The 25,345-nt window shown below is 43.1% G+C and overlaps 4 protein-coding genes across 4 annotated transcripts; 2 read left to right on the top strand and 2 right to left on the bottom strand.

Moving 5' to 3' along the window:
* Positions 1–3,435: 3,435 nt before the first annotated feature.
* On the top strand, positions 3,436–6,446 carry LOC121996726. The gene is made up of 2 exons (XM_042550800.1): positions 3,436–5,770; positions 5,857–6,446. Exons 1-2 carry the CDS (start codon positions 4,226–4,228, stop codon positions 6,013–6,015), a joined length of 1,704 nt encoding a protein of 567 aa, XP_042406734.1. The 5' UTR covers positions 3,436–4,225; the 3' UTR covers positions 6,016–6,446.
* A 7,225-nt stretch (positions 6,447–13,671) lies between these two features.
* LOC121996724 (protein NRT1/ PTR FAMILY 5.2-like) lies at positions 13,672–16,350 on the top strand. The gene is made up of 3 exons (XM_042550798.1): positions 13,672–13,921; positions 14,014–14,231; positions 14,838–16,350. The coding sequence occupies exons 1-3, from the start codon at positions 13,801–13,803 to the stop codon at positions 16,236–16,238; spliced, it is 1,740 nt and encodes a 579-aa protein (XP_042406732.1). The 5' UTR covers positions 13,672–13,800; the 3' UTR covers positions 16,239–16,350.
* Positions 16,351–16,456: 106 nt separating this feature from the next.
* Positions 16,457–18,886, bottom strand: LOC121996725 (cyclin-dependent kinase inhibitor 5-like). Its single transcript, XM_042550799.1, has 3 exons — positions 18,430–18,886; positions 17,083–17,271; positions 16,457–16,808 (listed from the first exon to the last, which is right to left on the bottom strand). The coding sequence occupies exons 1-3, from the start codon at positions 18,798–18,800 to the stop codon at positions 16,739–16,741; spliced, it is 630 nt and encodes a 209-aa protein (XP_042406733.1). The 5' UTR covers positions 18,801–18,886; the 3' UTR covers positions 16,457–16,738.
* A 911-nt stretch (positions 18,887–19,797) lies between these two features.
* On the bottom strand, positions 19,798–20,664 carry LOC121994126 (auxin-responsive protein SAUR64-like). The gene has a single exon (XM_042548278.1). The coding sequence runs from the start codon at positions 20,403–20,405 to the stop codon at positions 19,995–19,997; it is 411 nt and encodes a 136-aa protein (XP_042404212.1). The 5' UTR covers positions 20,406–20,664; the 3' UTR covers positions 19,798–19,994.
* Positions 20,665–25,345: the final 4,681 nt, after the last annotated feature.

Here is a 25,345-nt window from a genome sequence, read left to right as displayed (position 1 = left end):
ATTAATATCTTAGTCCAAGAGTAGTATCACTCAACCTCATCGTCATGTCGGACTAAGTCCACCTGCAGGGTTTAACATGACAATCCTTATGAGCTCCTCTTGGGGACATTCTCAACCTAGATTACTAGGACACAATTTCCTTCTATAATCAACAACACACATTATAAGTAATATCATTTCCCAACTTATCGAGCTTATTGATTTATCGAGCTAAATCTCACCCATTGATAAGTCAAAGAAATAAATACTAAATATATGTGTTTGTTATTATATTAGGATTAAGAGCACACACTTCCATAATAACTAAGGTCTAGTTCTTTATCAAGTCAGTATAAAAAGAACTTACCTAAAATGGTCCTGCTCAATACACTTAGAGTGTACTAGTGTAATTTATTAGTCAAGATAAACTAATACCTAATTACACTACGACTTTTCCGATGGTTTGTTTCTTTCCATCTCAGTCGTGAGCTACTGTTTATAATTTATAAAGAACTGATAACACGATCTTCTGTGTGTGACACCACACACTATGTTATCTACAATATAAATTAATTGAACATCTACATTTGGTATATATAAATGTAGACACTTGACCAATGTAATTCTTATAAATGTTTATACAAAAGCTAGGCTTTTAGTATACACTCCAACACATGACTTGACTGGTCTAATACCAGGTTAAAATCTAGCTAGGTTTGGAGGACCTGATAGCTGGTGTGGAAGTCTAGATAGAATAAGGAGTGACCCGATATCTGGCGGGAAGTCCAGTTGGGTCCATGGAAGCTAACAGCTGGCCGAAATCTAGTTGGATTTGCGGACCTGACAATTGGGGGAAAGACATTGTGGACCATAAGGAAGTCAAGCAATTCTGCATGGTAAATAAGATAAGTCACTCGAAGATACCATTCTAGTGAGGATGAGTCCCAGTTAGGAACTTTAGGCATAGGTCTAGTTTAGATCCATTTTAAAAGCCTAGACCGAGATCTTGACTAGATCCTAGTCTTGGATAGACAAAATCTAATTAATAAACTCATATTTTACTATTATGCTAATTTCATTTTATAGAGTATATTTTATTTTTAGACTAACACATTTTGCAGGATGAAAGGAGAAAAAAATCAGCTTCTGATTAACAATGTCTGATGGACCTCTAAGATGTTCTGAGGCACCTCTGATCGTAGCTTGGAGGTGCCCTGAATGAGCCGGAGGAGCCCTGAACGAGCTGGATGCACCCTCAAGAAGATAAGCCTGCGAATAAGGCTTAGTAGCGTGGAGGTGCCTTGGATGCATTGAAGGCGCCTCCAAGGCATATTAGAGGAGCCTCAGAGTATTTGGAGGTGCCCTCACGTAGATAAAACTACAGTAAGCGGTGGTTATCTTAACCGAGGTGTTCAAGATTACTTTTTCACTGGGAGGCACCTCAGACAAGGATGAGAGGCACCCTTAACAACCTATAAAAGGAAGGTTCGCTCAAACTTTCAATACAACTCATATGCAACTTCTACAAGCGAACTTTCGAGTTTCCAGCTGCTCCAACTTCATCCTCCTACTGTGCTACAACGCTACTATGCTCGACTACTGCTGAGAAGCCATCCAACACCAAACTTGATCCGATTATCTTCAAAGTGTTGGGTAATGAAAATTTTAAATAAAGTACTTTATTACTGCATAAAGGAAAGTGTAGGTTGTTACACTTGTCCTTGTTTTACTATTATACTCAATTCTCTATTTCAGCGGTTTCGGAAGAGGATTATAGTGGATTGCTCACCGATATGGTCTAGAGATCGTGGGTCTTGGAGTAGGAGTCGCTGAAGGCTCCGAATCAAGTAACTCCTCACATACTTATGTTTTTATATTTAGTTTGTTTTAATTCCGCTGTATACTCGCTTTTAAAAATTGAAAAAGACAAATTTTTTAAAATCACGTTATTCACCCTCCCCTCTCACGTGTGTAACGATCCTACACATAGTTCATTGGGTGACCAGGTAAATCTAATCATATTCTAATACAGAAAGTTCAAAGTCTCAAGTTACCTCTTCTGATGTAATAGTTTTTTGATGAAACTCTTGTTTGAAACTTGAAACTTATCCATAATTTTCATTCATATGAGGGATTGCTGAAAAATTAGTTTTGGTGACTAATAAATTAAATAGAAATAAGACTGTTATTTCACGATTAGACATTTGTAAACCAATTTCTCGAGTAAATGAGAAATTAATTTCTAATGAACGTTCAGTTCGATATGATCGAACGGAAGTTTGACTCACGCATGAGTTGGATTCATAGATGATATTATATGAATGTTAATTCGAATATGTGGAACCATTGAGAGGTATGAAATTATAATTCATTTTATTGATTAAATGAAATTAATTGATTAAAAGATTAATAGTGATGGTAATTAATATTAATTAATATTTAGTTGATTGAATTAAATTAATTGATTAAAAATTAATAGTGATTGTAATATTAATTAATTGATTAATTAATATTTATAATAGATTAAATAAATAATTAATTAGATTAATTATTTGATTTAACCAAAGAAAATCCGGTATTTATTTTTACCTTAATACTTTTATCTGTAAGGATAAATTTATTCGTAAGGATATGTCGATATATGAAGGAATAACTTGACGATCGACGAGAATAAGTCAGCAATGACGATACCAAACGAAGTATGTCTATAGGGTACCTCAATAACTGAAAAGATGTGTCGAGAATTAAAATGAGATAAGGTCCACGTTTCCATACCGAGCTTCACTAGTGCAAGTCACCGACTCATTGTCGAGATAATTAACTGGGTCCCATTGTTGAATAAGACATTGAAAATCCATATACGTATAAAAATTTCCAACAGTTTGCACATAATCTAATCTCATAACTAATAGATGTAAAGCCCATTTAGCCAAGAACTCTAGCACAAACGAAAGTTTTATGTCTTCCGGATAAAAATGGCATTCTCTGAGTAAATAAGTAAAATGATTGTAAAATTGATGGGGAGTTGAGATATTGAAACAATCTCCTCATTAGATTCCTCCACCGATCGAGCCACCAATCGATTGATCGCTGTTCTCCTTCTCCCCTAACTCTGTGTTTGAATTCTTTGGCATTTCTAAGAGTTGACCTTCTCAGCAAATAGGAGCAGCAGAAGCAAAAAGGAAATGATAATGGATGATTCCTTGCTGGTGGAGAAAACGCCAAGCCACTGCAAGTTTGATTTCCAATTCCTCTCCGTCATCATCCACTTTCCTTTATCTTGTTCTTGTTCTTCCCTTTTTTTTTCTTTTTTTTTTTTAATGAAGTTTTACTATTTCTCTGTTTATTTCCGTTTTTTTTGCAAAGAGCGGTGAACTAGCGGTAGGCTGTGGACCACAACGGGGGTCGTCTTCATCTCCCATTTTTATCCCTTATGAAGAAAGAAAGCAGAGGCCAGTGCGCTACCACTTTCTCTTTCTTGATAGAGAAAGAAGCGAAAACTCTGTTTTTCTTTTTTAATTGCAATGAGTCAAAGATACGATTTTGAGATGATTTTTAACACAAAGATTGGATTTTGAGGTGGGTTTCACATGGGAGGCGGAGCATCTTGCGTTGTCCGCCGCTTGAAACGATACGTCGTGGACTCCGGATTACTTGCTTACTCGTTGATGGTGTCTATGGCGATTTGACGCCATTTTTGGTTACTTCTGAGATAATCTGTTGCTGTTCAACGCTCGAAGCGGAACCAGAGGAGAAAAGTTGACACGGCTTTAGGAAAGGAACGGTTGCCACTTCTCCCTTCTCTCTCTTCCTGAGTGCCCTCTCTTTTCTTTTTTGTCTTCTTTGTTTTCTTCTGCATCCGTCGCTTGGTTTCCCTTTTTCTCCGTCCACTTCTCTGCTCCTTTCACTCTTCTTCTTATCTCTTTGCCTCCAATTCCCATCTCAAAAGATTCCTTTTTCTCATGCAATTCTTGTGATCTCCTGTCCCTGCTTTCTGTGCATGGTGGAAGGACGCCAGCTTGCTGATGGAGAAGGACGGTCACTTTTACTCAGCAGCTTGAACCAAGTCGCCCAGTCCCTGAAGTAAGGAATTTGGTTTTCATTTTATCTTTACCTCATGCAATCCTCCTTCAGGAATGGGGTTCTCAAACCGATATAGTATCTGTGCGTTAGTTGCTTCAATCACCCAAAATATTCCTTGAAAGTCTGTTGGCATGATTTAGTGCTTGTTACAACTTACAAGACTATGGTAAAGTTAAGTTTGCATGAGGATGCTGCTGTATCTTGTAGTTTGGATAACCGTACAGAATCTGGAGAAGATAACTTCTCGAACAATAATTGTTCAGAAAATATATACGACTGGGAGAAGATTAACAGCACCCCTGCTTTGCTTTTGGATCCCAAACCACCAAAGTTTAGGAAAAGATGCAGGCAGGTCCAGAGAACATTTCCATTCAGCAGCAATGAATCAAGTTTCGATCAGTATATTTTGAGTGCAGATCATAAACATGTCTTTGTTCACTCACAAGAAGGCATTCCAGTTGCGTATTCCATAAACCATATGAAGACTCTTCAAGCTAAATATATTCACGATGAATTCTTCAAGTCTCGTATTGTTCGGGCGGGAAATGTAATTGTAATTCCTTCAGCCCAGTGTACGAATGATTCCATAGACGACGTCGCGAGGAGAATTGGCCTCAGGGAAATCTCGTTTTCTTTCAATCCAGTGGAGCAAGATTTTAGTACGAGTCATATCAGATCAAGATCGGCAAGAACCGCAGAAAAGAGATCCTTAGACTTAGCAAAAACTCCTGCAATTTGTAGCCAATTACAGGTAGACACAAAGCTAGCAATAAATTTGAGGAAACAAGATTCTGAAGCAAAAGGTTGCCGCGACATGACTGTTTCTTCCTCCTACCTCTCAACCTCACCTGCACATCCCTCGGTGACTTCGGCGATCGTATACTGTGTGTGGGAGAATAAACTTCCTTACTTCTTGTTCATTGTGGACGATGATGGAGGTGGAATATTCATGGCTAATGCTGTGAAGGTAAAGTCCTCAGCTGACCTCCAGACCTTTGATTACATTTACGTGTTCCATGCTTGGGAAGTAAGCGGAAAGGCATCGAAGAAAGATGTTACCAGTTCTCCGCATCTCGTCGCAAAGATGACAGTATCAAATTCTCTAGTTGTGAGCTCGAACAGATCTAAATTCATGGAGACTGAATTTGTCCTGTTTGACGCCAAGGAGGAAGATTTGGCAGGAAAAGCTAAGTCATCATCACACTGCAACAAAACTAACAGGCTGACGAAAAAGGCCTCCGAGATATTTCGACCAAGTAGTTTTCTGAAGCACAATCCTAAACCAAAGAAAAATGAATTAGATTCCCAGTTCGAGGTTCTATTGCAAACCATTGATGAATCACAGTTAGCAGACCATCTTACGAATAATTTCTTGCCCATTTTTGAGTTAGCCGCGATAGTTGTTCGCGACCATGGATACAAAAGCTCAAAAGAAGAACCTTGTGGCGGCTGGGGTCTCAAGTTCCTTCAGAAATCGCCTAATGACACAGTGAAGAACGGGAAGAGCCTGACTGTTCTAGTTCCAGCCGGAGTTCACGGTGGGCCGGCCACTAAAGCTGATGGTCCGTCTAGTCTCACCGTTCGATGGAAGTCCAATGGACTTTGTGGCTGTGGAGGGTGGGATGTGGGGTGCCCTCTGAAAGTGCTGAAGAATGACTCAGCAGATTCAGGAGGAGAGGATGTCAAATCAATCGAGCTGCTCACAGAGGTGCAGTATGTAATTTTCATGCATCCAAGCTTTTTAGTTCCGTATTTGACTTTCAAACAAGGTATCGATGTGTCTGTAATTGTCAGGGTGGAAAACGCGGCGAGCCATCTTTCAAAGCGGTGAATACGAGCAAAGGAGTGTATGTTGTTAGCTTTGAGTCCACACTTTCGGCGCTGCAATCTTTTTCAGTGGCAGTTGCTTTCATCCATTCGCAGACACCGGAGCTGTGTCCGCCACAGCTGTAAGCCTGTGAGCTAGTGAAAGGTGGGCGTTTCCTAAAAAACACAAACTCCATCAGACTCTCTGCCGCGAATTAAGTGAATGCAGAGTCAAACTGATCAGAGATCTGACGCAGCAGCAGGAAGTCACATGCATGCACTGAACAAGTGGATACGATCAGTGCAGTGAAGTGAAGACCGCCAACAAACATTTCATAAATTCATTTGTATTTTGAGAGCAAGTTCCCATCGCTGTTTCTCACAATTTGTCTCTCTGTGCATATCTAGGACTTGGACGAACGAAGGAAAAGGACATCCTCGAGGCAAAGTTGGCCTTGGTTTTATCGAGAAGCACTTGAAAATAAGAAAAATAAAAATAAATTTGAAAAGCTTTTGAAAGAGTACTGTGACTCCGAGATCTTCCTAATAATGATGCTAATTTAGATTTATTTTGTCGAGATCTTCCTAATGATGTAATTTAGATTTATTTTATCGAGAAAGATTTCTCCAAATCCATAGGGTGGAGGTTGGCCGACCTAACAGTGGCCCGCCACTTCCACCGTATTTGCATTCAAAGTATTCTAGGACCACTATGCAATCTCAATCTGTCAATCACCATGTAAACAAGATGAATTGAATTTTATTGTCTAAGTCTAAGCGGTAAATGAATTAAGTATTGAACAAATTTAATATTCAACTTGATAAGTACTTATTTAATAATATAACTAGGAGTATATGATTTCGTGGTCGAAAGGTCCAGGATTCGATGCTCGAGTTATCATTGTCTGAGGTTAAAGTCCCAGCTATGCACTTTCAGCTGTGTACCTGTATTTATGTGAGAGTTCCATATTTTTTTTTGATAAGAACTTGTTTATATTCATTCAATATACACATAATTAATTAAATAAATAAATTTGAATATTTCATTAAATTAAATAAACAAACTTGAACATCATGTTTAGCTCGTTAACATTTGTGAACAATATTTACCAACCATATTCATTAATAAAACTCTTTTCAATATACTAAATAAATAATAAAATAAAATAAATAAATAAGTTTAAATTATCAAGCTCAATAATCAATCAAAGTTTCAACAATCAAACAATCTTGAATTGAGAGCTTGATAACATCTAAACGAACCAAGTTCAAGTCAAGTTTGAACCAAACTCAAGTCAAACTTAAATTAAGTGTTCGATAACATCTAAACGAACCAAGCTTAAGTCAAATTTTAAACTCAAACTTATAAAAAATAAATCAAATCAGCTTGATCGATCATTTCAAAAATTTAGTTCATTTTAAATTTTGTTTGACTCAGCTCGGTTACTTTGTCAAATGATCCGGCAGTAAGAATGGGGGACCCACTTCCTGAAGGGTCTTAGCTTGAGAACCGATGAAGGGCTAACTAAGCGGTTAATGGCCGAGCCGATCAGCCGGGTTGGTCCGAGCGGAGTTAGAGATAACCCATCCATGGGGTTGGGTGTCCGACGCCAAGGCAGGAGGATCGAAGGGCCGACCAGGAGCCCGAACGGCAGGGGCCAAAGAGCCGAGCGGGCAACCCGCCCGGACAAAATAAGGGCGAGGGGACAAAAAGGTGGCCGAGTGGCCTATGCGCTCGGCTCGGGATATGGGATATCGGTAGAAGCATGTCTGATGATTAGGCCGTACACAAGATCGCACGATGGAGGATCTTGCCGTCACATCATGGAAAGGTTGATACAGTAGCAGTATGGCCTCGGGGACGCCTTTTCTGACGGATCCATATCTGGGCATGGCCCTTCTGACAGACCCATGCCTGGGCATGGTCAAATGCAGGTGATTGCTTTGATTGGCGCGCCCAGGCTTCTTCGAGGGGTCTATATAAGGCCTCAATTTCTTCACCGGAGGTATGCACGTCTTCATCTTGAGGCCACCTTTTTGTCATTCCTCGCCTGACTTGAGCGTCGGAGGACCGTCGCCGGGACACCCCTCCCGGCTCGGTTTTGTTGCAGGTTCGCCGGAGCACTCGAGGATCCAGCAGAGAGCGCCACGTGCCCAGCGTCCACTGACTCTTGGTTCGGACAGGATCAAATTGGCGCCGTCTGTGGGAACGCTCCTGCATCCGATCGGAGACAATGGACGAGGCTGGACGACAACACACGGTGACGCTTTCAACAGAAGAACTCGAGGCTCTGGTCGAGATGAGGGCCGCCAAACTCATGGAGCAAAAACAAAAAACATCCGCCGAGCGGGCGGAGCAACAAGCAACATCTGCGTCTGGTGGCCGAGCGGAAGTTAGAGGATTGGTGCAAAAGCTACGGCATTGAGCAACATTTCACGTCCGTGGTCTATCCTCAGAGCAACGGTCAAGCTGAAGTCGCCAACCGGGAAATTCTTCGTATTCTGCGCGCTCGGCTCGACCATTTGGGAGGGAGTTGGCCGGATGAAGTGCCGAGCGTCTTGTGGGCTATCCGAACGACGCCAAAAGAAGGGACGGGAGTCACACCGTTCCATTTGGTATATGGCGGTGAGGCTGTCATACCGGTCGAAGTCGGCGTTGAGTCAGCCAGGATCCAGAGCTATGATGATGACAACGCCGAACGAAGAAACATGGAGCTGGACTTGGTAGAAGAGGAGAGGGCAAAGGCGTCCGTTCGGCTGATGGCATACCGTCAGCGGATGAAGCAAAACTACAACCGGCGCGTAATTCCCAGATCGTTCCAAGTCGGCGATCTTGTCTGGAAGAAAGTCAAGCCGGTCGGCGACGTCGGCAAGCTTGAAGCTCCATGGGCAGGCCCTTTCAAAATCATCGAAAAGCTCCGCTCGGGCTCGTATTATCTGGAGGATGAGGACGGACGGCAGCTAGATAGGCCGTGGAGCGCGAACCACCTCCAGCCTTACCGGGCGGGGTGAAAGGTGTATCACTGTAAATCACCCTGTGTATTTCATTTTTCGACTAAATGCAGAGATGAAAAAAGATCGAATATAAGGCATTATCATCGTAACCCGAAGACCCCAGGTCGTTCGGCCGGGCTGCGTATAGAATAAAAGCAGCATTCGAAATCGAAGACCCCGAGCAGTTCGGCCGGGCTGCATACTAGTGTGGCAGGAAGGAAACCAAAGCCCTGCGCTGCTCAGGATGATAGAGGGAGGTTAATGCCTGAAGCGAAGGCCGGAGCCGGTCGGCCAGGAGTACGTTCTTGGGTAAAAGGGGCATAGGGATTATCCGAGCCAAGCACCCGAATAGTGAAAGCCTCCCTGCCGATCAGGTTCGCAAGCGAATGACCCGTGCTGTTCGGCCGGGCATAAATATTGTTCAAGCGCGGGATATGAAGGCCAAGGTCGCTTGACCTGGTAAGGAGTCAACCTCGAAGGCCGTTTAGCCCAGACGTTAAACCGTAGAGACGAGCCGGCGTCTATAAACCCTCCGAGCGGAAGACCGACGAGCACCGTCGTTAAAAATCGAGAGCCGCGCCGATCGGCTATAAACATCCGTGCCGACGAGCACCGTCGTTAAAAATCGAGAGCCGCGCCGATCGGCTATAAACATCCCGAGCGGAAGAACGAATATCAAAGTAAGACCGTGGAAACTACAAATATTAAAAAATTCGGGCCCGATTGGGAGTTGGTCCTTCGATACTCGGCTTTGTGGACTTCACGCAGGCAGGATACGTGCAAAGTGAGTAGGCTACCTCGCTCGGACCCTATGCAATGTGCCAAGCCGATCGGACGCGTGAAGGAGAACCCTTAAGAGCGGGACTGACTCTAAGTATCAACGTTAAGCAAACAGAAGAATATTATGGACAATGAGTAGGAAAACAAAGGAGCAGCGTTTCTTTAGAAGAAGAATTATGTCGAACGGCACGCACAAAAATTTTACATCCGCCGAGCGGATGAAATACAGAAGGTACTCGAAATAACCCGCCTCACTCAGGGTCTTCAAAGCTGAAGAAGGCGTCAGGAATATCATCAATCATGGCCGCTAGGTCGGAAGCGGGAATATGCATTCCCTCAGGAAGGTGGCCCCCTTTTTCTTCAAGTATGTCACGGTGACCTTGACCGCTTCGGCGAAAGTGGAAGAGACGTTGCCACCAAATTTTAGGCCGAACCTCTCCGAGTGGAGGTATTCCTGGCGCGCGGCTGCTAGGCGACTCGGCTCACCCTCTTTATATTTTCTGAGTGCCGCTCGGGAAGCGGTTAAGGTGTCTTGAACAGCCTTCAAGTCCACCTCGGCCTTTGTGCGCTCTGCCGAACGGATCTCTCGCTCGGCATTCAGCTCGGCCTCTAGCTTCTTAGACTGCTGATCTAGGGCCCGGACTTCGACTTTCATTTTATCCAGATCAGCAATCGCTCGCCTCTTCCGGCCACTGGCGCGCTTCACGTCCCCGTCCCGCTTCTTCACCAAGTCTTCGAGTCGGGCCACCTCCGCAGCCAGATCGGCAGCCTTCTTCTGTTCGGCCTCGAGGGTTTGTTTCTCCCGCTCGGCCGACGGACCCCCCGACAATTGAAGTTTTTCCAGGAGACCCTCCAGCTCGGCTAGCCGACGGCTAGTGGCGATTTGCTCAGCCCAGCGCTGTAAAGGAAATAATGAAATCAGGAATCAAATAGTGGCATGGAACAGGAAGAAAAATGAATACCTGAGTGGCCTGCTGCATGTTGTTGTCGCCAAGCTGCTTGGGCGTCATGAGGGCCGCTTGAATCTGCGCGTCCTCAAAAAGCTTGGCAAGCGGGCCCGTCAAGGTTATTTCGTGAACGGGGCTTGAGGGCCGATCGACGGACAATAAATATTCCTCCGATGGGAATCGGAGGGTGGTCCTGATGGTAGGGTGGCCGGCTGGCGCTTCTTCAGCTGCAGTCGCCTGGCCAGAGGACTCCCCTATGGTGGAAGTTTCGCCCAACCGACGTAAGCGGCGACGAGTCCGGGGAGGAGAGTCGGTGGGCTGCGCAGGAGGCGATGTCACAGGAGTCCCGATCTGCGACGGCGTGCGATCGGGCGAAGTTACGCCGATCGGCTCATGTGGTTCCCCCTCTTGGGGTGGCGGAGGACCAGAGTCTCTTCGACGTTTTCGCCGAAGTTCTAGCGGTGGATCCCCGGACGGGGGAATTCCCAGCTCGGCGGGAGCCGAGGAAACAGGATCCGCCTCAACCTCCGTTGAAGCGGATGGGGCAGCATCTGTTTCAGGGGCGGACGGGCGGCTGGGGATGAGACCCGCTCCTTTGTGGTGGCCGCCTCGATCTCCACGGCCTTCAGTTTCAGATGAGCGGTAGCTTTGGAGCGCCACATGACTTCAGCTGCAATAGAAGAAATTAAAATCAGTTAGATAAAAAAGGTGAAGGGAGAAAAGAGTCTCTTACCCATACGGTAGGGAAGATTGGCCCGAACGGGAGATAACCCAAAAATATATAACACCCCCTTGAGCAGCAACTGGTCGATCTTGTATCGCTGACCAGACAACCAGTTCGCTGCATGAAGATAGGCCGGATTGCTTCTGAACTTGCCAAGCTCCGGCTGAGTCGGCACAGCGGTCTGCCACCTAGTTCGGAATGCTGGCCGCTAAGGAAGTCGGATATAAAAGAAAAACTCCTTCCAGTGCTTGTTGGAGGTCGGCATGTTATCAAAAAATTTAAAGCCTATTCTACTTTGGAAAATGAAAGTGCCCGGCTCGGATTGTTTGGGGTAGAAGAAGAAGTGGAATATTTTGGGGTCAAGAGGGATACTGTGCAGCTTGAAGAGGACGACCACCCCGCTCAGCAGCCTAAAGGAATTCGGCACAAGTTGGCCGAGCGGGATGCGAAAATAGTTACAAACCTCTACAATAAAGGGATGGGTAGGAAATCTAAGGCCACCTTGGAATTGGTCTAAAAAGAAACAGATTGTGCCGATCGGCGGATCATGCGGTCGGTCAGTCGGGTCGGCTATAATTATTTCATAGTTGTTGGGAATCCCATACGTCCGAACAAGGCGCCGAGCACCCTCCTCATCAAGCCGACTCTCCATGGTCATATACCAGGGACCGTAAACGTTGGTGGCGGGTTCAGAGGAACTTGCCATCTCGGAGGGGCAAGAGGATAGCAAGAAATCGAAAGAAGGGGAGCGAAAGAGGCGAAATGGGCAGGGAAAACCTAGTAAGTGAAGGAAGAAGACTCACTGAGAAGGAAACGGGCGGAAAAGATCACCGGGGAAAAGGTAGCAGGGCTACAGCGGCAGGGGAGGCAGACGGAGGAAGCACGAGCAAGCATGCGGCGAAGGGAGAAGACGGAGGCTTTATATTGCCGAGGTTGGCTGGCCTCCACCGTTGGATGCAGGTCACGAAAGACGAGGCCCCCATCCGACCGTCTATTTCAAAGCAATCGCGTCCCATCGTACTAAGCATCGCCGCCACGTGAGAAGAGCCACGTGGCGCCTTGCCACTAGGCGCAATTAATGCGCGTCATACCGCGCATGCTGCGACTTAATGGGAAGGATTTGCGCGATTTTCGAGAAGATTTAAGCAAGCAAACGTCCACGTTGAACAAGGCATCCGAAACGAAGAGCCGAGCGGCTGAATCCGGCATAAGGGCCGAACGGCTAAAAGGAAGATTATGGAAGCGGCGACCACCCGCTCGGACATATATAGTCCAGTCAGTCGGACTCACTGCCTCCTTCGAATAGACTTGAAGGGAAGGCAAGTGATCCGGCAGTAAGAATGGGGGACCCACTTCCTGAAGGGTCTTAGCTTGAGAACCGATGAAGGGCTGACTAAGCGGTTAATGGCCGAGCCGATCAGCCGGGTTGGTCCGAGCGGAGTTAGAGATAACCCATCCATGGGGTTGGGTGTCCGACGCCAAGGCAGGAGGATCGAAGGGCCGACCAGGAGCCGGAACGGCAGGGGCCAAAGAGCCGAGCGGGCAACCCGCCCGGACAAAATAAGGGCGAGGGGACAAAAAGGTGGCCGAGCGGCCTATGCGCTCGGCTCGGGATATGGGATATCGGTAGAAGCATGTCTGATGATTAGGCCGTACACAAGATCGCACGATGGAGGATCTTGCCGTCACATCATGGAAAGGTTGATACAGTAGCAGTATGGCCTCAGGGACGCCTTTTCTGACGGATCCATATCTGGGCATGGCCCTTCTGACAGACCCATGCCTGGGCATGGTCAAATGCAGGTGATTGCTTTGATTGGCGCGCCCAGGCTTCTTCGAGGGGTCTATATAAGGCCTCAATTTCTTCACCGGAGGTATGCACGTCTTCATCTTGAGGCCACCTTTTTGTCATTCCTCGCCTGACTTGAGCGTCGGAGGACCGTCGCCGGAACACCCCTCCCGGCTCGGTTTTGTTGCAGGTTCGCCGGAGCACTCGAGGATCCAACAGAAAGCGCCACGTGCCTAGCGTCCACTGACTCTTGATTCGGACAGGATCATCAAAGAAGGTTGAACTCCTAAACCTAGCTAAGACCGGTTCGACTCGTTTACGCACTAGCCAAGTCTCAGTTTTGTTTTTCATGCTTATTCAACTTAGTATTATCTTTATAATTTATATAAAATGTGTCTGGGCGTCTTCCCTATAATTGAATCTTTATGCATTTATCTAGCTAAAAGTCAAAAACAAAAAAAAAAACAAAAAAAAAAAACAGAAAAAAAAAAGAGAGAGGTCACAAAATGCAGACCGTCGTACCCTACGCACTTAATTATGGGAAACAGAATCAACCGGAGCCCATCCAGTGATATCAACGTAGAGCCCACCCTGTTCCCAGTCTTCGTCTCAATTATCTTCCTCTATAAAGTTTCCTCAAGCCAGTGGAGAAGAAGTTGAAGCAGTAACAAAGCGGCAGCTAGAGCTCAGTAACTTCCATGGCTGAGAACGGTGAAGGGAACGCCGATCAGTACGCCAAGGATGGCTCAGTGGACCTCAGGGGCAACCCTGTGCTCAGATCAAGAAGAGGTGGCTGGACTGCCTGCTCCTTTCTCGTAGGTAAAGTGTTTGTTTAATTTAAACGCCCATGATATATAATATATAATGTTTGTAGCAGCGTGTAATCTGAGGTTAATTGAGTGCGTATACAGTGTACGAGGTGTTCGAGAGAATGGCGTACTATGGGATATCGTCCAACCTGGTGATATATTTGACGAACAGGCTACACGAGGGCACGGTGGAGGCGTCCAACAACGTCACCAATTGGGTGGGCACTGTGTTTTTGACGCCGGTGATCGGGGCCTACATAGCCGACGCTTTTCTCGGCAGATATTGGACCTTCCTCATCGCCTCCGCCGTCTATCTCTCGGTATACACGTACACACATATATGTAAATTTGTTATGTTGTTTAGAAAGTAAACTACTTCTTTAGTCCCTAGTCTAAGAAGAAATGGTTTTTTATTGATAATCGATGCGATTGGGTTTTAGCTTTACAACCCTTTTTCGGCCACAAATATGTGGTAAAAGGGGAAGAGACTGTGGAAGGAATCTCTTTTGACAGATGAAAACATTAATGGTGCATTTATTGAGTAATGGATAAGATAAGGATGAATACCAAAGAGTATGATAAATCTAATTAGTATATTAATTATGCGATGATGATTGATTTAGTATTATAAATTTTTTTTATTAAATATTAAGATAAATTGAAAAGTACGTATAACTAATAATCTAAGTAAATATGTCATAAATAGGATTAAACCGTGAGTATCATAGCCCCGGGACAACATATCTTCTAAGAATAGATAGAATGTGAATAATTTTTTTTAATAAAAAGTTTAGTTTGAAAATTAGAATAAAAATGAATTAATTCTAGACATGATTTATTTCATAAAATATTCAGAGAAAAAGAATTAATTATTCGGGAACAAAAATGTTCATGTTCATATTTTCCGTTTTGTGGTTTGCTCACAGGGCATGTGTTTGTTGACGCTGGCAGTGTCGGTCTCCCCGCTGAGACCAGCCGACTGCAAGGAGAATTGCGAGCCAGCTTCGACATTGCAGTTGTCTGTGTTCTTCGGAGGTCTCTACATAATTGCTCTAGCAAACGGTGGAACCAAGCCCAACATCTCCACCATCGGAGCTGATCAGTTCGACGAGTTCGACTCCAAGGAGAGGATGCACAAGTTCTCCTTCTTCAACTGGTGGACGTTCAGCATCTTTACGGGCACATTGTTTGCCAACACGTTTCTGGTCTACATACAAGACAACGTGGGGTGGACTCTGGGCTATGCAATCCCAACTCTGGGTCTGATGATCTCCATCATCATCTTTTTGGTCGGCACGCCTTACTATAGGCACAAGGTGCCCCAGGGAAGTCCATTCACGAGGATGACTAGGGTCATAGTGGCTGCCATCAGGAAATGGAAGGTTCCTGTTCCTAACGACCCGAAGGAGCTTCACGAGCTTGATTTGGAAGTGTACGCAAAGAGGGGAAATTTCCGAGTCGACTCCACCAATTCGTTAAGGTTTCTCAACAAAGCAGCTGTGAAAGATAGCCCAGGCACTCCGTCGATGGTTTGCCCTGTGACGCAAGTGGAAGAAACTAAGCAAATTCTGCGGCTGCTGCCGCTCCTGCTCGCCATGTTCATCCCCTGCGCCGTGATCGCACAGACCAACACTCTCTTCGTCAAGCAAGGAACCACATTGAACCGTCACATCGGGCCACACTTCCAGATCCCCCCGGCTAGTTTGGGAGCATTCGTAACCATTTCCATGCTCCTGTGCGTCATCCTTTACGACCGTTTCTTAGTCAAGGTGATGCGAGCTTGGACAAAAAATCCAAGAGGGATTACACTGCTCAAGAGGATGGGAGTTGGACTAGTTTTGCAGATCGTGACGATGTCGATTGCATCACTGACAGAGAGAAGAAGGCTGAGCATTGCGAGAAGCCATGGGCTAGATAAAGCAGCCGGGCAAGTTCCGGTTACCATCTTTATGTTACTCCCTCAGTTTGTGCTCATGGGACTTGCAGATTCTTTCATGGTGGTGGGGATCATAGAGTTCTTTTATGACCAAGCTCCAGAAAGCATGAAAAGTCTGGGAACTTCCTACTCCTTGACAGCTTATGGCGTTGGCAATTTCCTCAGTAGCTTTCTCCTCAAACTTGTTGCTAAAATAACTAGCAGCAGAGGAAAAGGTTGGATATTGAATAATCTTAATGCCTCACATCTGGACTACTACTACGCATTCCTCACCCTCCTTGGTGTCCTCAACTTCATCTACTTCTTGTATGTGTCTAATGTTTACTCCTACAAGTCAGAAAGGTGGGAGGAAAACGTAGCAGTAGATGATCAAAAGGCAGAGAATGGCTGATATACTTGTTCACGAATCATCTACTGAAGCAATAAACAATTCGAAGACTGGATCATCATATCTGTTTACTACTAATGAAGTCATAGAAACCAAGCGTGATATTGTCTATATACTCCTACATCGACGAAGCATCCTGCTTATCTGAGTGCATGCGATTGAAGAATGCCTTTATAGATGTTCTTCAGTACATGTCTTTGCCATTAAAATCCATTCAGTACTTATAGTGCAAGCAATCTGAACTGGTGCATCACGGTTGAACTAGAAAAATAAAATAAATTACAGATGTGATTGAACCCACAGATCCACTGGGTTGATCTGTCAGGAGTTACATTAAGCTTCAACATACTTCTCCTAAGAGTGCTTCTTATCAGTTCTAATTAACCCACCTATGTCATTACACTAGCCTACATTAGGGATAATTTTACAAGACGGAATGTGATTAAGAAAGCATCATCATTTCACCTCCAGAGAAGGATGATGATTGTGATGCCGTTCGATTCTTAGCAGTCAAGCTTTACCCACTCATATTGCCCTGGGAGCGGGCAGTCATTCACAGGGTCAAAGTTGTACCTGGGATAAAATAAATAGCAACGTGAACACATATATTTCTATGTTAGAATCACTTAAGGTAGTCTAAGGTAACTAGATTATGTATTAGGGTCAGCTAAATTCTCAGATACCATATAATTTTTGGTTAGGGTCACCTAAGAAAATATATATTTAACATGATTGTGTATGAGGACTTGGTAATAGAATTAATCAATAAAACTAGTATGCTAGTTGCATCAATGCATATATGCTGCAGAATTAAGGGTAAAACAGAAGAATATAATGAACTACTTACTTTTCCATGAATATTTGTTGCTGTAGTTTCTCTAGCCTGACAAGAAACTCTTCTGTCTCCTGATTAGAAGGGATGTATTGGCAGATAGGATCTTCTTGCATTCCCTTGCTACTGGCAATAGCTCTTGTTGAAGAATCTGGTGTCCTTATTGTCTCTGAATCCCTTATCAAACTGCATGGTGTTGTTTCTCTGATGAGGCAGAGATAATTAGCCATACACGATCATAAATAAATCTAAAATATCTAGGATAGCAAAAAAAAATGCAATATCTAAAAACATGGAGATCAGTACATGTTTCAAACTTATAAGAACAATATCTCAGCAAACCTGAAGGCAAGTAAATTCAGAACTATAGGAACAATCCAAAAAAGAACCCTTAAAGGTTAACTTTGAACCCACCAAAAAGGCCAAACGTAATGAGATGGCATCCTTCTGACAAGGTTCGGATGCCAGTAAATGAGTTGTTTGCTTGAACATTTATTGACAAATTTCTTCCAAACTACAAGGTCAGTACATTAGCAAGACAGTAAGATTATTGAGATTTGGGCCAATACATAGTTGTCATTTTGTGTAGTACTCTGCCAGCAGCCTGAGCTTTAAACAGGATATCTCATTTTCAACTTTTTCAACCTTCCATTCACTTGTTATCTCTATCTCCAATGATCCATCCAAGGAAGTAACATGAAGCAAATATTTAATAAACCCATTACACCCGTTTTCATAGAACAGAAGTGAGTAATAAAAAGACAAGCACATGTACATGTTTTAAGGCACTCTGTATATTGCAAAAAAGAAATGATAAAGAATTAAGGGAACCACTGGATGAAATAAAGGAACGAACCACTTGAGGCACTATTATGAAAGAAGCATCTAAACAACAAAGAAGGCATCAATTTTAGGCGACTTTAAGCAATCTAGTAAGTTGCAGGACCGTTCTATTGAAAATACATTAAATATCAAAGAACTGCAAAAGATAGTTGTTCAGAGACGGAAAGCAAGAGAGAGAAACAAAGGCTAGAGATCATTTTTTTATCTGTCAAACTTCCACGCAAAGTTCTGTGATAAAACAATTCTGAGCGAAAAACAATTTTAAACACATGCCAGAAGAAATGTGATAAAACACTAGAAATTTTCCATCTTGGTCACAAATAGCGGAAGAAATTACTGAACGAAAGCACAATTTGGTCGCGCAGTACCCTTGATCCGACAGGAGAACACCCGAATTTTCAAAGGCAAACAGCAAGAAGAAAATTTTAGCCGTGTATAAACAGCTAAACAAGCTTGGATTTTATAAACCCTAAATGATTAACTGCAGTGTTTTCGCAAAAGGGTAGGTCAAAATCCCACCTTTCTCTCGATTCGGACTCGAGATTGCTATCGGCGCACGACACCTCCACAACTGGCGAGCGCTCCTTCTCCAAGTTCTTCGACCGACAGGACACCTCCCTCCCCGAGTTCGACGTGCCAGCATTCAGCGGGATGATCCTAGGGTTAGCGTTTATTGTGGAGGGTTCCCTGGGGGCAGTGGCCTTGGGCTTGAAAGCGCGCGGAGGAGAAAGGGGCTTCTCGAGGCGGCGGCTCCTCAGCTCGAGATAGGCAAGGTGTGAGTCCTGCGCCGCAGCGGCGAGAGCCCGGGCGCGGGTGAGAACGCCGATGGAGCGCTGGTGGGAGGCGAACTTCATGACCGCGACGGCACCAGGGAGCTTGGCTTTCCTCATGCACTTCCTTGCTGTCGAGGGGAGGAAATGGAGGATGAGAGTTGGCACACGAAGGGAATGAATTATGGAGCTTGTTTTTATGCACGAATTTTAATTTTTACCTCCACAACTTCTATATATTAATTGAATTACTTTTATCATAGAGTTTAAAAGAGAAAAAAGCTGCCGTTAGATTTTATATTTCACCAATTAGGAATGATTCTGGACTGGATTTTGGAGTTTGGGTATGTCAAATCTGTAGGAGAAGAAACTAGCTATGAAAGGATATCCTAATTTAATGCCACGCGTCAACTCGTGTAGCCTTGTACGCGTACAAAACTTCTCAGAAAAAAGACTGTATATGTATCAATTATTGCAGGGCTGCAAGTGCAACTTGAACTTGCTTGAGTCGTCATGTGAATCATGATTGATTGCAACTTTTTAGAATTTGTTTTTATTGGATGTAAAATTAAATGTTTTCAAGGAGGAATCTCTTTTCGATGTAGCTTTTGACATGATTAGATTAGCATAAGTGGATTGTGGCTGGCCATGCTGAATGGATAGATATCCCATTGACTCTAAATCATTACAAGTATACAAATTTATCTGGTGTAGAATTATAGTGGCGACAAGTGCAGCAACGGCAGAAATAGAGTGTAGTGTATAGTGAAAGTATAGTATAGGGATAGCCCACTGTTTACGGGGGTATGCCTGCACTAACTTATTCCCCAGTACGCATGTCTCGATAGGGCCAAGTATTTGACGGCTGGATGCCATGCTTTCCGAGAGGTTTTGGATTCTTCTGCATGGAAGGAATCTTTCACTTTCGAACTAGATTGTTGTGTAAATGGGGAATTAAATTGAGGAGGGTGGGCAAGAACCACGGTACATCGCCATCGATATCGTCATCAGAATTTCACACTCAAATTCGAGTTGGGCTTGAATTGAACCGGCCCAATTAAATCTAATCTTCGAGTGATTCTTTTTGAGCTAGTGACGAACCAATTCCCTGAATAATGACAAGGAACGGAACAATTCAAGACATTATATGGCTCACACGGATCTTAATATTTGGAAACGTTTTTAGGGGCAATACCTCTACATCAAATGCTTCCCTGAACAAGAGGTACGAAAAACACACAACGGTTCCTCTTTACGGTTAAGCCTCTCTACATAGTACATTGTGATTCCTATTTAACAAACTATTCAGCATCGTCATACTGCTATTCGTTGTTGGTCACAACCAAGGCCAACCAACGATGAATCCGAGCACCGGCTACCATTATCGATGGAGGCAAGCAAAGCCATCTCCACATCTCTGGACACGCTTCTCTTGAGCAAGGAGACTACGTACTCCATGAAAACTCCACTGCAGGCCAAGGTGATTGGCCCCTCTCCGGGTAATCCGAACTCCTCAGCTGAAACCTTGAGGAGCTCCTGAAAGATACAGCTTTTGAGGAACGACAATGGCACTACGAATCTTGCATCATCCATACTGTACACCACAAAATGGCCTTTGTCAGCAACCACTATGTTGTTGAAATCGCAAGAACTCGACCGACTATTTGCTCTCATCAAGGGCAGCCCCTTCTTTGCCTTCTCAACAAGCCTCTTGGGACTCAACATGGCTAAAAGTTGATGTTCTAAGAAAGAGCTAGAGATGCTGAAACTCGTTAATCAGGATGTGCTTGGAATGAACAAAGAACCGGTCTACTTAAATTGGAGAACAAGCAACTCATGACCAGAGATGTATCTTTCAGGACTTTCTCCAAAGGGAACAAACCGTGTGAGATTGCAAGAGGGAGGATATCTGACAGCTATTTGGTTTAGATTTTGTTTGGATGGTTCCTTCGTGGATTGGAATTGGATAAAGTTTTGTGGTTAGTAGTGTGGTTCTACCTTTCTATGTGGGTGATCCAAAGACATGTAGGCTCCATTGCCTTAAGTCACAATAAACCCTTTGTCGGACTCAATCGAAATGGACATCCTACTTGTGACCACTAGCTATTGTCTTCAGAAATGATTTCAGATTCATAACTTGCATTAAGATTTTGACAATGATTATTCTTTTGATATCAAGTTACAAAACATATAAGAAAAGACATGAAACATGTCAACAGAACATTTCCCGACCTTCTCCTATTTAAGAAACACTGCACACTAGCTGTTCTTCTTATCTGAACATATCCCTACCTTCTCCTTTGAAGCTTTATATCTTGACTTCAACACATTGTAGAGTCATCCTGTTACCTGCACCTCTATTAAAAAAAATTCCAATTTTTAAGCTAAAATACCTAATTTCACAACAGAACTTGAAATTTAAAATGTTCATATTTCGAGCTAAAGGTCAGTCATCCATAAACTATAAGCATCCACGAACAATATTAAATCGATGGTAACACTGCCGAAGTACATCTACCACTTGAAGGGAAATCCTGACGACCAAAGGAGTGTGTTGAAGATTTTAAAAGACACAATCTATGCCATCATACCAATGCCTCGTTCCGTCCATTTACGGATGAATTAGCTGATCTATTTTGAATTTATTAAACTAATCTCATTAAAGGGAAACTTCCAACGACAATAACACCTTCAGGCCATCTTGCAATGGAAGGAAAGGAAGGACCAGCCACTCGAATGCAGGAACATGGGCATGGCCTTGGTCCCCTGCCTCTTTCTGCCAGCTTCTTCCAAATAAGTAGTGGACTTCGAGCTGGTGATTCCAAGCACACGTAAAACTTCAACATTTATTTCTTAGGAAGGAAATATGCCACTTTGCATCATTCAAGCACTACAGGAAAAATAGAGATTAGCAATCGAATATTTAGTCATTAACCGGTCTCTAAATGCACTTAGTGATTAACGACAAAATTTTAATCAGAATTTTTTGTCGTTGACGGTAAACTCTATCACTAAAGTAGTAATGGAATTAAATTTCATGGCTAAAATTAACGATGAAAATTTAATTTTTGTTCCTTATAAGTACTAGGCAAAACTCCCTCTCATATCTGCTGAAAAATCCAAGCCAATGAATACAATGAAGCTTAGTCTAAGTACTTTTTGTTTTCGCAATCAATTGTTAAAAGTAATCCTTCACCTTTATAAAAAAAAATCCAATTTTTAAGCTAGAATATCTAAATTCACAACCGAAATTGAAATATAAGGCTACTGTATCTTACGAGACAATTGTTCATAGACTATAAGCATCCAGATGAGATAATATCATCTTACAGAAAAAAAAAAGTGTATCTTACAAAAAAATATCATGAGTTGGAATGCTGAGTATTGCATTTTAAAAATAAAATATATAATAATAAATAGATGAATTAAATCGTAAAATATAAAGTGAGAGCGCTAAATTAAAATTGTATTTAGTTTATGTTGATCATCATGGTTGTTTTGATGTGATCAACCAAGTTATGTTAGGTTATATTTGGTTTTGATCTCTGTGTCTAAGTGTGCAGAAGCTTAGGAGTGCAGGAAGTCGAGGGGAAGACGTAGCTAGCGAGAAGGACGGCACTGGAAGGGAGCCGATGAACTCGGTACATCCGAAGGACGAAAGAGCTGTGGAAGAGTACATCGGTGGACGAGAAGAACGTGTGTGACATTCGAGGGACGAGAAACCGGGGTAGAAGCTTGCTCGAGGAAAAGACCGGAAATTGGGTTCGGGTGAGCCCTATTTCGGCTGGGCGCAATCACCCAAGCAATCGGGACTTCGGAAGCTGAAAAGAAGAAAAAGAGAAGTTGGAGCTATTTATATAATGCAACATTGAGGGCACCCTCATGGCGTTGAGAGCGCCCTCATGGCGTTGAGGGCGCCCTCCACATTGAGGGCGCCCTCCACATTGAGGGTGTCCTCCATGACGTTGAGGACGCCCTCCACATTGAGGGCGCCCTCCATGGTGTTGAGGGTGCCCTCAACCCAGTTTTTGTGACCGTTTCATGCAGATAAAGCTTTATTCGATTATCCACCCTCAATCCCTTTGGAGGCGCCCTCAAGACTCGAGATAGGATTTCCAGGAGTTATATAAAGGCCCCTGAAGCTAGGAAATAATTATTTAACTCAGTATTCAATTTCCTAACAACTCTTGAGCTCTTTAAGTGTGTAAAAGGCTTCTCCGCCTTCAGAGAAAAAGATTCTTAGTGCGTTGTTCAACTATCTTGGATTAATAACCATCTAAGTTATAACCAAGTCAAATTGCTGAGTCTTTTATTTTCTGTTTCTTTTATTTTATTTGTTATTATTTTACTGTTATTATTTTAAGAATTGAAAGTACGAGGAGGGTATATTTTATTTTGCAGGCAATTCACCCCTCCCCTCTTGCCGGCCCTACTACACCAACAAGTGGTATCAGAGTCAGGCCACCTCAGAAGGACTAACCGCCGACTGAAGCATCAAGATCAAGACGATGGTCGATGCTAGTATTCATCTCCCGAAATTCGACGGAGACTTCGCTACATGGAAATGCAGAATGGAGGTATTTTTCAAAACGGAATTTGATATTCTTTTTGTTATGAAATATGATTTTGTAATCCCTAAAGATAAGGAAGAATACAACTGGATGAAAAAGGAACAAGCTGATTTCGTCACCAATAGAAAGGCAGAGTTCCATCTGCTCAGCGTTCTGCCACCGCAGGAGGTAAGTCGGATCGAAAGCTACGACTCCGCCAAAGATCTCTAGGAAAAATTCCTGAAGCTCCACGAAGGCACCTTAGAAGCAAAATTAGCAAAGCGCGACATTCTCCGGACTCAGCTTACAAATCTTCGGATGAACAATGGCGAGAAGGTAGCGTAACTCCAAGCAAGAATCAATGAACTAATAACTCAACTGAACAACCTCGGAGAATAGGTAACAAACTGAGACTCGATCCAGTATGCGCTCAACGCCTTCCCAAGAACTCCAGAATGAGTGTTCTTAGTAGATGCATACTACATCTCTAAGGACTTTGAGATAAGTACGTTAGAAAATTTATTCTCTACCTTCGAACTTCATGAATCTCGAATTGCAGAACCTAAACAAATAGAGAAGTCAAATCTCAAGGTTGCCCTACAAGCCGAGATGGATGATCCCGACTCTGAAGCGTCAGTCGACGAAACTGAAGCGGTACTATTTGTAAGAAAGTTAAATAAGTTTATAAAGACTGATAAATTTAGATCGCAGTCGAGAAAGCATCAATGCAACAGAAGGGCGGTCTGATTCTACAACTGTAATGAGGAAGGACACATCAAGAATGACTGCCCAAAGTTAAAGAAAAGGGACAAGGAGAAGTCTCAAAGGCCGACGTCCTCCAAACGCAAGAGTCTGAAGGCTACATGGGATGAATCATCATCCTCCGAATCAGAAGTCGAAGCCTTCTCAAGAGTAGCACTGATGGCCAACCATCAAATTGAAGAAGAAACCAGCTTAGAGATGAGCATAGATGAAGGGGGGAGAATCATTAGAAGAAAGCTACGATGAAGGGGGAGCATCAGAAATAGAGGTAAGTAAGGTACGTACTCTAACCCCTAAACAGTCGAGAAAGCATCAATGCAACAGAAGGGTGGTCTGATGCTACAACTGCAATGAGGAAGGACACATCAAGGATGACTGCCCAAAGTTAAAGAAAAGGGACAAGGAGAAGTCTCAAAGGCCGACGTCCTCCAAACGCAAGAGTCTGAAGGCTACATGGGATGAATCGTCATCCTCCGAATCAGAAGTCGAAGCCTTCTCAAGAGTAGCACTGATGGCCAACCATCAAATTGAAGAAGAAACCAGCTTAGAGATGAGCATTGATGAAGGGGGGAGAATCATTAGAAGAAAGCTACAATGAAGGGGGAGCATCAGAAATAGAGGTAAGTAAGGTACGTACTCTAACCCCTAAACAGTCTTTTCATTTTATCAACATTTTTACAAAAGACTTAGTAAAATTAGAAAAATAAATTGTTGACTTAAAATTAATGTTAGATAATTTAAAATCAGAAAATGATAATTTGAAAATCTGAAAACTGATGCATGCTTTAAACCAAACAAATTTCAAAAATCAAAGCTTAGAATTTAAGGAAAGTTGAATTAGTATATTAGAAAACATCAAGGACAACTTAGAAAATTTTCCAAAAGTTATGTACCTCCTAAATACTTGATTAATCTAGTAGGATGGAACTTATACTAGATTCCAAAATCTTTTCTAGATTAAATTTTTATAAGTTAGCGCTTTCAGCAAGAAAAATTAAACAGTTAATTTCTTTATGAGGTTTTGTCTAAGAAAGTGGTTGTTGCTCCAATAACCAAGAAGGCCTAGTGCCTTGCCACTTCCTGGAAACCAAAATATAAAATGTTTAATTAACTTACTGATAAAGCATGAAAATAGAAATTAGATAATGCTTTAACACGTATTTTTAACATTTTTTTGAAAATTTCTCAAAAATATTTTGTTTAAATTTCCTAAAGGTTAGAGTTCTTTGTTAACTTAAAATTTATTTTGAAAAATTTCTACTCCGTTTTTGCCGTGATAAAAGGGAGAGAGATAAGAATAAGTTTAGGGGGAGTTAATATTTTTTAAAAAATTTGTACTTAAAATTTTTTTTG

Source organism: Zingiber officinale, chromosome 6A, assembly GCF_018446385.1.
Source record: "Zingiber officinale cultivar Zhangliang chromosome 6A, Zo_v1.1, whole genome shotgun sequence".
In the NCBI taxonomy this organism is placed as follows: Eukaryota; Viridiplantae; Streptophyta; class Magnoliopsida; order Zingiberales; family Zingiberaceae; genus Zingiber; species Zingiber officinale.
This window is presented reverse-complemented; position numbering and strand designations above follow the sequence as displayed.